Source organism: Cryptomeria japonica, chromosome 11 (assembly GCF_030272615.1).
Source record: "Cryptomeria japonica chromosome 11, Sugi_1.0, whole genome shotgun sequence".
In the NCBI taxonomy this organism is placed as follows: domain Eukaryota; kingdom Viridiplantae; phylum Streptophyta; class Pinopsida; order Cupressales; family Cupressaceae; genus Cryptomeria; species Cryptomeria japonica.
This window is the reverse complement of record NC_081415.1, coordinates 211,204,396-211,217,237: the sequence shown is the minus strand read 5'-3', so window position 1 is coordinate 211,217,237 and position 12,842 is coordinate 211,204,396. Positions and strand designations below refer to the sequence as shown.

Genomic DNA, 12,842 nt, shown 5'->3' with positions numbered 1-12,842 from the left:
TTTGTTGGCACATTTGAAGTCGCAAGATGATCACATATCAAACAAGGATGATTTGCATTTTGAAGATCATTGGTTTTTAGAACAAAAGTAATCTATAGTTGTTTTTCAAAATAAAAAGAAATCCATAGGAAGACACTAGAGGATATCAATGAAGAACACAAGTCATTTAGGTGATATGTTTTTTAGTATGAGAAGTTGTCCGAGTTGCATGGGCAAAGTATTTTTAGTCAATAAATTTAATCATGTTGTCAATGAAAAAGCCACTATTCGAAGGTGAAGTTCACCCTCCAAAGAGGAGAATCAAGTCAAATTGATATTTGCATGTCAACCATAGAAGGAATCGAGGTTTAGAATAACATCATGTCTTAAAAGAAGGTGCAACTAGACAAGTTAGAGCCCAGACAAACAAGGAGATTGCCAGGGTAAGAAGGGATCACAATAGTGTGAAAAGATTGTGTTGATATTGAGAAGATCTAAATATCACAATAAAATTTGAAACCACCTATGAAATAGGTGAAGCACTCAATTTGTGAGGAAGCCAAATCATGTTCATAGTAATTTTTGTCACAATAGGGAAAAAATACCTCTGGAAGAGGAGAGAAGATCACACATATTTTGAAATTGATGCAAAAATTATTTCAAGCCACCGATATACAGTTGTGTGAGGAAGTCAAATCCAAGTCGTAGAAAACAAGGATTTAAAAGTTACACATTTCCAATCCAATAGGAGATCACTGCATGATACACCACATCAAGAGCAAATCCTATTTAAGTTGGAAGAAGATACCAATTTTTGTGTTGAAGCAATCTAGTAGTGGTTGAAATTAAGGGGGAGAAAAAACGTTAGCATGTGGATCTCCCCACTATAAGATATTAATTGTAGTCTGGACTATGGTTATTTACATGATATAAATATAGGATATCTAAAAATAGAATGAAGTTGAACTCTAGTTTTTAGAGCTAAAAGTAAATTCTCTAAAATTAGAATGAAGTCGTTAACTATAGTTTTGCATAAAGCTGCATCAAACCATCTCTATTTTGAGTTGTTCCTAAATTTGTCCAAGACCTCTACATAAAGAGGCAAATTGTAATGAAATATTTGTGTCTAACCTCTATGATCAACAAATTATTGATCTCGTGATCAAGAGTATCAATAATTCATTGAACAAATATAAATTTTTACTAGTTGTTGAGCAACAATTTATTTGTGTTTATATGTAGAAATTTGTATCTAAATTATTTTTTATTTGTTGGTATCAAAGCTATTTAATTATGTTCAAATATGTGCAACTACTAATTTCAAAATTACAAAAACATAGGAGTGAAATATCTATTGTTGTTTGAATTAGAACATAGAAGACCTAAAGGTTTAATCTTATTTCAGTTACTATCTATTAGTAGAGGGTGGCAACACGTATTCAATAGGTACAAAATACCTAGATGTTACACAAATGTTAAAGGGTTAGTGTCCATCAATAGAGAGTGGAATCAGAAAATTGAAAGTGAAAGAACCATGGTATTAAAGGGCTGGTTTCTACCAATAGAAAGTGCAATGGTGCATTCAAAAAATCTAAAAATACATACATGTCAATTTTTTATCGATGCTTTCCTTAGTGTCCATCAATATGGGGTGGAATTATTCATTAGAAAAATAAAATAAAATTCTTAAGGTTAATTTTTTCTTATGCTAGTCTCCATTATTATAGGGTAGAAATACAAATTTGAAAAGAGAAAAAGCATACATGTTAATGGTTTATTGTTGTTTACTTTAGTGTCCATCAAGATAGGGTAGAATTACACATTTAGAAAGAACAATAATATAGATATTTAATATTTATTGTTGTATGCAAGGTGACCAATGCAGTACAATAGTTATAGCACTTGGTGAAACCATCACCAAGGTTCAAATCCCCACTAAGTCACTATACTCATAGCCTTGGTACTTTCACTAGGTTGGTGTGCTCACAGATTTGAAAATCAATAGTGTTATGTACCAAGATACGATACAATTGCATATTCCAAAACTAAAATGACATTCAAAGTGATGCCTAATATAAATATATAACACAAGGGAATGGATTTTTCTAATAGATAAACTTGATACTAGTTATATTCTTTATATGATAGCTTAATATACAAGGAAGATATAAGATGGTTGTAATTGCACATATAGTTTCTTCTTTACACGTACATATATTTGTAATTGAAAACAATGTTTATCCTTGACTGAATTGTTATTTTATAGAAGTTAGTTTCATCAATCTTCTAAATATAAGCATCTAAGTTAGAGCTTACATATTACAAACAAAAAACATAACTATTAAACTTTCTTTTTTCCCTTCATTGTTTCTAGTGCAAAGTGGGACAACATGTAGATTAACATCATCTAAAGGAACACACACTAACTCTTTGTACATCCCTTTTCAATATTTTATGGTACACTTCATCACATCAAATATGACATCAAACTCTATCAATACAAAACTTTGTATCTTCTCGTTGGTCATGCATCTTGCCTCATGGTTGTTGATGGTCAACTATTGTCGATGCAATTCCCACTCCAACACTTGATTCTTATCAGCCACTTATAAGAAATTCATATTCAATTTAGTGTATCTTTTGTCGATTTTAGTGACCTACAACTTCAACCTTTCATTGTGTACTTCATACGCTTGGAGAATCTATGTCAAATTTCGGACATGCATGGCCTAAAGGGTAGGTCAAACCAACATTGATTCAACTGGTTAAGTATTTTGGGGTCCTTCTTGAGAGCCCCATCTATGGGTAGATTTTTTGTACTCTTTCCATGGACCTCAAAGTTATGACTATAAAATATCTCAACTCTAGGTGGATTCCTTGAATACTTTTCCTCCAACTCAAAGGTTGAACCATTAAAAGTTTCAATATAGCAGTTGTTGTGGGTTCCTTGGTACCCTTTCTCTTTCCCTTTCTAGTTTTTTCCCTTTCCATCCCTAAAAATATTGTGGATAGAAACATATTATTCTATCTAGACAATATTTGGTTGTCCCTTAGAAAAAGAGGAACATGTAAATTGCAAAATAGTAAGATAACAAGAAAATGTTAGGGGAGAGTGACATAATTTGTAACATTTTATTGCATCATTGTTTGTTACCATAATTTTCACATCCACATTGGAGGAGTTTCATTTACCTATCAATATCATTCTCACATTGTATTATAGTTGTGTATTGTGATATATTCTAAGACTCTAATTGTAATTGAATTTCTTTTGGAGGTTTGTTTTTTATTAAGGCAAAAACAAGTAATGAGGGGACCCAGAACCCCTTACAACAAGTTTTGGAGGGCCCTGAAACCCTTAGATTTTACTGCTATCTGGAACCCACAATACAACACTGCCATGATGAATAATAATAAAAAACTAGCAGCCCAATCTTAGGCATGCCAGAAAAGACCAACATCTTTCACATGCACAAGGGTTTTGCTAAGGCTCCGTTAACCTTCAATAGATACCATGGGTGTTTCCAGGCACCCATAACCTTCAAAAACACTATATTACAACAGCTATTCATAGAATCACAATCTGGACACATAGGGTTTTGAAAGGCTCCCCAAACCTTCAACTTGGATTTTAAAGTGGCACACAAAACCAACATAAAATGGTTTTCTCTGGCTCGCTTAACCTATGACATAGTCCTCAGGCCACCAAACACAAAACCTATCCTTAACCAAAAAAAAAAAGGCTAGGTTGGGCCCTTGAAAACTTCTAGCATCTAGCCTCCCTATGGGTTTTACGTGGCTCCCACAACCTGAAAATGGGTTTACCTAGGTACTCATAACCTGAAACAAAAGGGCCAGACCAAAAAGAAGCAAAAAGGACCCTGACCACAAAACCAATTCGGAAACTCAGATAAAATAGACCCAAACTCTTCCAAGAAGACACCCATGAGAGAAAAGACAAGCACCCTCAACCAACAAGTATATTGTAATATGTTGTTCATTTGTGAATAATATACTGGGTGGATTTAGGTGTATTGATTTTTTGTTCTAAAATGGGTTTTGCCACCTAAATCACTATGTTCTGGTATGGATGCTATTTATGTTAATTTTCCATAACTATTTCAAAGATCTATTAAATTTTGCACAACCCTCCTCTCAAGGTTAGTGTAGGATTTTTTTTGCTACCATAACTTCCTTTCATACATTTCCTTTCCACTTTTTAATATTTCTTCTATAATTTCCATTCTTGCTCAAAGTGATATGTTTTTTCAGTTCATGAGGATTTATAATGATATTCCTTTTACTTTCCTGATGATATTTTTAATAGTTATGATTATTTTCATTATTAAATGTTTGAGAGATGAGAATCATAACATTTTCTTTCATCCTTGAAAGCTATTGATATATTAAAAAATTTGGTACAAGTGATCCCAACCTATTGATGAGGACTTTTGGTAGGGATGGTACATAAAATTGTGTATGATGTATTTGATAGATCTATATATCTCACATTTTTGACATACAATAAGTCATCCTCACCAGACTTAGGAGGGGTTTTGACCTATTAAGATTTTAGGATCTAATAGTGAATAATATATTTACCAATAAGTACATAGCTCTATGAATGAAGAATGAATTCCATTCCATTAGAAATACTAAATCTTAATTACTTCAACCCTTAAACTATGATTCATCTATTACCGAGATCCCTCACATTCAACAATCAAACTATATGTTTCCTTAAATCAAGTTTGTAGTTATGAATCTTATTTAGAGTTATAAACCCATCCTTTATGTGCAAATCTCAATCTCAACTTTCATAATGTGGAACTCTACTCTTTTACTCACCTTGTTCACCTCATTTTTTGCTTCTCATTTTATTTGATGCGAGTATTGACAGTATTTAAAAAGACATTTTGAACAGGCTCTTATTGTGCCATAAGGGGATTTGTTCTCTTCCTTCATCCCTCATGAAAGGGAAGTATTAGAATAATCTAAACACAGTCAACATAATTTATTATTAAGAAATATGAATTATTTTCTAAGGAAAAAGTTGTAACAATGACTAAAATTATAATTTGTTTTCTAAAATAGATCGGTGAACTTGAGACCAAACAATCTCATCACTCAACAATGTATGAAACAAGGAATTAAAGGAATATGAATACACTCAGTCACCTATCCATTGATCACAATGTATTGCTTCAGGATAAAACATTAGGCAAAGGAATTGCATATCAATTATTTGTAATTGGCATCGTGAATGATAAATATAGATGACAAACTGGCTTTATAAGCAGTTGTGTTTGTGAGAATTGTGTGCACAAGGAATTTGCAATAATCATGAGTGTAGAAAGAATGTAACATGGTGTCTTCAATCTTCAATAAGTCATCCTTAGATAAATATTGTTGATGGTTATACTTATGTTAGGAGGCGCGGCACAAGGAATCTGCAATAATCATGATTCCAACCCTTATTGCAGAAGCAATGGGGATTACGTTGTTCATGGTACCAACTTGGTTTGCTGTGAAATTGGATCCTATGGGGATGGCCTTGAATTTTGCAATGATCATTATTATTGCTGATCAGTGCATACAGATTGTTTAATCTTTTTTTATTTTACATATGCTATAAAAATGTTGCATATGCTACTTCCCTCTTTCTAGAATTATGTTATCTATTTTATATGCACCATAAGGCTATAATGCTACCATATTACCTAATAAAATAATTCTAATTGATATTAGATGGTTATTCTTAAAAAAATTGGTTAATCAGAGAAGAATAACTATTGTTACTTTTTTTTAAAATATGAGATGTCAAATTACAGTTCATTGTTGAAGAACGTGATATTAAATTTATATAAAATAAATAGATTATTATTTTATTTTTTATAATTTTGTTGATGATAAATTATATTTTTTATTGGATTTATTCTAAGAAAATTGATTAAAATCAGTTTAATTTGACAAAACAAAAAGCGAGTTTAATGAAATATTAATTTCAAAGAAAATTATAAGTATGTTTTATTTTGATCAAGTTAAATATGAAAAAAAAAAAATTCATTTTCAAATGTTGCAAATAAGTAAAGCACACTTAAATGAAAGTGATATATATTTTTAAATATAACTTAATTATAAAAAAATTATTTGATCAAAATGAGCTACTTTTCACTATCAATGAGCAATGAGAAAGACTAACTGCATAGTCCACCTCAATAGGACTATGAACAACACTAGTAGCAGATTCAACCTCGATAGGACTAATAGCACCACCACTATTCCTAATAATTACCAAAGCATGAGCACCATGAGGGAGCTCACCATCGAATCTACCTAAGGAAGACCAAGCCTTTAGCAACTAGGCAATAGAGGCACCCACTTGGAAGCACAAAAGATAGGCAACTCCGCATCAAGAGGAATTTTGAACCCAACAAGAATAGAGATACTCGGACCATCTCCCACAAAGAGCTCACCACCAAACTATAAACAATCCCAAGACCTCCCACGTGGAGTAACACTTCTCAACACCCACGTCACCTCAAAACACACCATAGAATCTCTCAAGGGCCAGTCTTAAACCCCACACACTAAGCATATTAAATTTAAAGAATGTCTATCAATTTAGAATGTTTAACACTTTTTAAGCTTAAAAACCAAAACGATATATCTGTGATTTAAACTACCCACCTCTTTAAAGTAGCACAAACACGAGACCAAAAAACAAAACTAAGGAACCAAGTCATTGCTCCCCAACTAAATCCCCAACAAAAGTTGCCCAGTAAAACCAATGGATTCTAGGCCCTAGAACCAATGACGACCTTTTTCAGAAGATGAAACCCTAACAATAGTGAGAACAAAGAAATGAGCTCCTATGTGAATAGAGGATTTGGAGCCAAATGATGACCTTTTTAGCAGATCAAACCCCAACAACAATGAGCACAAAGAAATGAGATCATGTGGAAATAGATGAGGTAGAACCAGAGAAAAACATACCAACCATTTTGATGGAAAAGGAATAAAACAAGGAGGTCAATAAGGGGAGGAAACCTCAACCATACCCCAGTCGTACCACACATCAAGAGGTCATGCGTAAGGGGAAGTAGGGTCAGTCATAAACTCCACACACTATGAAATATATTAAGTCTCGAAAATGTCAGTCAACTCTGAATGTTCAATATTTTTAAACCTTGAAATCAAAGCTTAATGTGCACGAGTTAAGCCCTCTGGAAAAACAAAATTGTAGCCCACAGAACCCCTCAAACCTTGATAAGCATAGATCACAGAAGGAAAGGAGGAACCATCACTCCAAACACAAATCCATCATAAGCCACACTTACAAAAAGAGCACCCAGGCCAAAAACCTCAACAATAGGAAGAGCCAAAGACATGCAAAACCTATCAAGGCCAAAACAACAAAAAAATGGGGTGAGAATAAAAAATTATGAATGAGTGTGTAGTTCTATTATTATGTATTATATAATTATTTTTATATAATTAATATTATATTTATATTATATAAAATATTATTTAAATTATTATAATAATTATATTAAACCATTATATTATTTTAAGAGATATAATGAAAATATAGAATGAAGGGATAGAAATAACTAATTAATTATATTATAATATATTTTTGTAATTACGATATTAATATTATATATTTTATAATATATATAATAATAATAAAATTAATTATAATATAATAGTGTTGTTAGTAAATATAATTTGTATTAGATATTATAGTTTTTTATTAAAATAAAAACATGTTTTGAAGGGAACGAAGCCCTTTACAACCAAATTTTGAAAGGATCTGAAACCCACTACAAGAGAGTTATCTAAACAAAATGAACATGAAGGCACAAACAACCTAGGATAGAAGACTGGAAAAAGAACAACATGCATTCAACTACACAACTGTGAAGAGGTCAACTTACAGCTAACCTACAACCAACTCCCGAACAAGAACCATCAAGATTTACTTTTAGAGCTACTCTTGTCGGAGGAGAGAGTCATGTCAAAAGGAGGCATAGAGCACTCTACTTTCTTGCCCTTAATAGAAATCCAACCCTCTTCCACTTGCACTGCCATGTCATGCCAGTCCAGCCCACCATTATTTGTGAATGAAAGCCAACAACCTCAGTCCTAGAATAATCCACTATATTCTTCCTTGTCGACATGGCCATATCATAAAGGCCACTAGAATTAAGAGCCAGAGTGATATTGCAAGAATTAGCCTCCTGAGGCCCACTCATTCTCACATTAGGGGTTTTAGCAGGAGACTCAAGCATAGTGACATCTAGAGATGAATCCCCAAAATCTCGTGGTTCCCTAGCAACCACCTTAGCAAAGCTCCTAGGTTGATCAGATTTCTTCTCAATCTTATAATGTTGATGAGAAGTGCCTTTCTATCAAGTCATCATCATAGCCTTTTTATCAAAGGCACATTGTGTAGCCGCATGACCAGTTTTGAAACACCTTTTGCATCAAAAGGGAATCCCTCCATAGTCCAAAGATTGGACCCAAGAACCCTTAGAAGATTTAAATAAAATCTCAATAGGAAACCCTTTTAAAGCATCCATACAACCAATATGTGTGTAAAAGTAGAATGAAAAACATAATAGGATTCATCATCCACCATCAAAAAATATCCAAGGGTTGTACCCACTTCCTCTAAAATAGAATCTTTCCATAAATAAAAGGGGAGATTAGGTAACGTTACCCAAGTCAGAATCTTATTTAACATTTTAATAAAAGGGTTGAAATTGCCAAAGCTTAATCATTTTTAAAAATTTGTCCTCTCAGCTAAAAAATTGATCACATAAGATTTTAATTCTATCCTAAGCATTATCAAACTTAGAAACAAAAAACCCGTTAGCCATGGGGAAGATATGAACTTTACCGATAATAAGGGGATCCCATTGATCCGATATCTATGTGTGCAGCTGAGGGAGGGAAGTTCACAAACCTTGAAACGAAGAGATCATACCATGCAAAAAGAGAATAGAAACATTATAAATGATTTCCTTTGTGGTATCATCTTTCAGATTAACAATGATGCCATTAGCAACAGGGATAAAACCACTAAACTGTTGTCTGTCGAGTCGGGACCTCCGGACACCCTGTCCAATAGAATCATCATTGGGCACCATGCCAGTACCCCTTAAGTTGTGCAGAATACCATCAGCCCTGGGGCAGGAGGAAACGCCCTTACCTGCACCCTCTATGGCAAAACCATCCATGACAGAAGGGGCAGATGCTGACACATCTCAGTTCGAAGCGACAGCAACAAGGGCAAGCTTGTTCACATGGGCAAGAGATTCGTTGAAGAAGGCTTTCAAATTCACTCGGGCAGGACATGTAAGGAAGCAAAGGTGTGCGGAAACGCTTCCTACGCTAATCTTGAGGGGATGGTTATGCAATTTTCAACTTAAATATTACTAAGATATCAAGAAATGCACAATAAAGCATAAACAAAATAGCAATGAACACATAACATAGTGATTACCATGGGGAAACCCTTCTGGGAAAAAAACCCCACCCTCCAAAACTCGCACAATGTATTATCAAATCAAGCTGATTACAATACACTTGCAATGCAAGTTCTTATAGGAGCGCATCACCACAACTCGAACTCAGAGAGACTCCTTCTAGCATCCAGTCTTGCAAAAAACTCAATTGATCAAACTCCTCCCCAAGCCCTCCTTTTATAGTGATTTTACAACCTAGAAACCACTTGTGGTTTTACAAAACCATGGGCTTAACCACCATGCCACATGGTGCCCATTTTTGACATTTACATTTCCAAAATGGAAAAACAACTAGGTTAAAATAGTAATCCCGTCCATAATTTTGTCCCCTAGCTTAGACCCTCTTAAAAGTCATAAAATGAGTCATTAAGGCTCTAAAAATGGCCCACCTATATTCTACTATGGACAAGACTCATTTTTAACAACTCACTAACCATTTTCCAATGCATAAACATGTGGAAAACTACCTCAAACAAATTCTGGAATTTTCTAGAAACAGACTGCAAGGTTGATAGACATGTTTCTCAACATTCTCCCACTTGTCAAACACCTTGCAAGAGTCAGGGGATCCAAAATATCATGGACTTAATTGCAAGGGGCTGAGAGGCCCATAGACTCTGAACAACATTTGAATTTCTCTGTGCTCACGGGCTTAGTTAATGCATCAGCAAGATTCACCAAAGTTTCTACCTTTTCCAGCTTCACCTTGCCATCCTCAATCATATATCTCACAAAAATGATATTGTACATCAATGTGCTTGGTCCTGGCATGAAAAGTAGGGTTCTTCGCTAGGCAGATTGCACTCTGACTGTCACTGTAAATTGTCATTGCACCTTGTTTGAACTCTATATCTGAACACAATCTCTTTAGCCAGATAGCTTCCTTATAGGCATGAGTAGCTGCCATATATTCTGCCTCAGTAGTGGACAAAGTGACCATAGCTTGTCGCTTGCTCATCCAACTAATTGCACCACCGAATAATGTAAACACATATGCACTAGTGGATCTTCTTCTATCAACATCACCGGCCCAGTCTGAATCCACATAGCCTCTAATATCTAAGGAATGCTCATTTCCTATTCCATGAAAACATATCTAGTACTCTGAAGTACCCCTCAAGTATCTGAAAACTCTTTTTACAGCATCCCAATGTGCTCTTCCTGGATTAGACATATAACGAGAAAGAACTCCCACTGCTTGGGCAATGTCTGGTCTTGTACAGACCATAGCATACATCAAACTTCCAACAGCACTCTGATATGGTACTTGACTCATCTCTTCCATCTCCAATGGGGATGTACGACACTGTGAACTAGAAAGCTTTGTTCCCAATGTAATAAGAACACTCAATGGTCTTGAATCCTGCATATTGGATCTTTTCAAAATAGTACCAACATACTTGCTCTGGCCTAGCCAAAGCTTTTTGTTTTGTCTATCTCTTACAATCTCCATTCCCAGAATGTGCCTAGCTGCACCAAGATCTTTCATTTCAAACTTTATCGAGAACTGAGATTTTAACTCTGCAATCAAACCTTTTCGTTTGCCAATAAACAACATGTCATCAACATACAGGGTAATGACCAAGAAATGATCACCATCAGATTTAAAATATATATAGTGATCAGATTTAGATCGCACAAATCCCAAACTCAACACATATGTATCAAACTTCTGGTACCACATCCTAGGACTCTGTTTTAAACCATACAAGGATTTCTTCAACTTACAGACCAAATGACTTTTACCTTTCATCACATAGTGCTCTGGTTGTGACATGTAAATTTCTTCCTCCAAATCTCCATGAAGGAAAGTTGTTTTCACATCCATTTGCTCAATCTCTAGATCATAGGTTGCTGCAATAGAAAGTAAAAATCTAATGGATGTCATTTTGGCTACTGGAGAAAAAATCTCACCATAATCTACTCCCTCAACCTGAGAGTAACCTTTTGCAACCAAACGTGCTTTATACTTCTCAATGCTTCCATCTGAACCCATCTTCTTCTTGAACACCCATTTACAACTAATAGGCTTTCGTCCTTCAGGCAATGGTACAAGGTCCCATGTTTCATTCCTCTTAAGAGCTGCCTTTTCTTCATCCATTGCTATTTTTCAGGACTCTGAATCATTCATACCAAGAGCCTCTTCTACAAATCTTGGTTCATCAATGTTAGCATTCAATGCAAATATGCATCTCCAATCATCAGGAGAATACCCATACCTTTCAGGTGGTTTCCTTTGTCTAGCAGACCTTCGAGCAAGATCTGGTTTAGGTTTAGCTTCAGGTTTAGCTTTAGGTACCTCTTCTTCCTCTGATTATTCATAACTCATAGAGCTCTCCTCGACTTCTTGTCTTTCTAAGGGCCTCAATTCAACTTTATCTGGTGTAGCAGGTAGTTGAATCACATCTTTCTTTTATTCTGTTTGTTCTGGCTACACTGTAACAGAAGAAGGCTTAGTTTCTCTAAAAATAACACTTCTTGAATAAAATACCTTTTGTTCAACAGGATTCCAAAGCTTGTATCCTTTTACACCATAACTGTATCCGATGAAAATACATTTAACAACTTTGTTGTCCAATTTTGTCCGCTTCTCCTTTGGAACATGAGCATATGCTTCACAACTGAACACTCTCAGATGTCTAAGTGAAGGCTTGTCGCCTGACCACGCTTCCATTGGCGTCTTATCAACAAAAGCTGATGTACGAGACCTGTTTATCAGGTAGCAGGCAGTGGCTACAGCTTCAGCCCAGAACTTTTGTTCTAGTCTAGCTCCACTCAGCATACTCCTAGCCTTCTCCATCAAGGTCCTGTTCATTCTTTCTGCAACTCCATTCTGTTGTGGAGAATACAGAGTTGTCTTCTCTCTTTTAATACCACAATCTTTACAAAATGTGTCAAAATCATTGGAGCAATATTCACCACCATTATCTGTCCTTAAACATTTTATTTTCTTTCCAGTCTGCAACTCAGCCATTGCTTTAAATTCTTTGAAATGACTGAAAACTTCAGTTTTACTCCTAAGAAAATAAACCCATGTTCTTCTACTGAAATCATCAAAGAAAGAAACATAATAAACTGATCTACTAATATAAGGAACATCAACTAGATCAAATACATCCGAATGGATTAGATCCAAAATACATGAAGACTTATGAGAACTCGAGTAAAACTGAATGTGGTTTTGTTTACCATAGATACAATACTCACAAAAATCAAATTCAAGATTGCAATCATTCAACCCATCAACAATGTTCTTATTTTTCAGGTCCATAGACCCTTCTCACCTATGTGGCCAAGTCTCTGGTGCCATAACATGGTCTTCTTTGTAGG

The 12,842-nt window shown here is 34.8% G+C and overlaps 1 protein-coding gene across 1 annotated transcript; it reads right to left on the bottom strand.

Annotated features, from left to right (window-relative positions):
- Positions 1-8,942: 8,942 nt before the first annotated feature.
- Positions 8,943-12,294, bottom strand: LOC131860138 (uncharacterized). The gene is made up of 2 exons (XM_059214511.1): positions 12,132-12,294; positions 8,943-9,241 (listed from the first exon to the last, which is right to left on the bottom strand). Exons 1-2 carry the CDS (start codon positions 12,292-12,294, stop codon positions 8,943-8,945), a joined length of 462 nt encoding a protein of 153 aa, XP_059070494.1.
- Between the last annotated feature and the right edge of the window lie 548 nt (positions 12,295-12,842).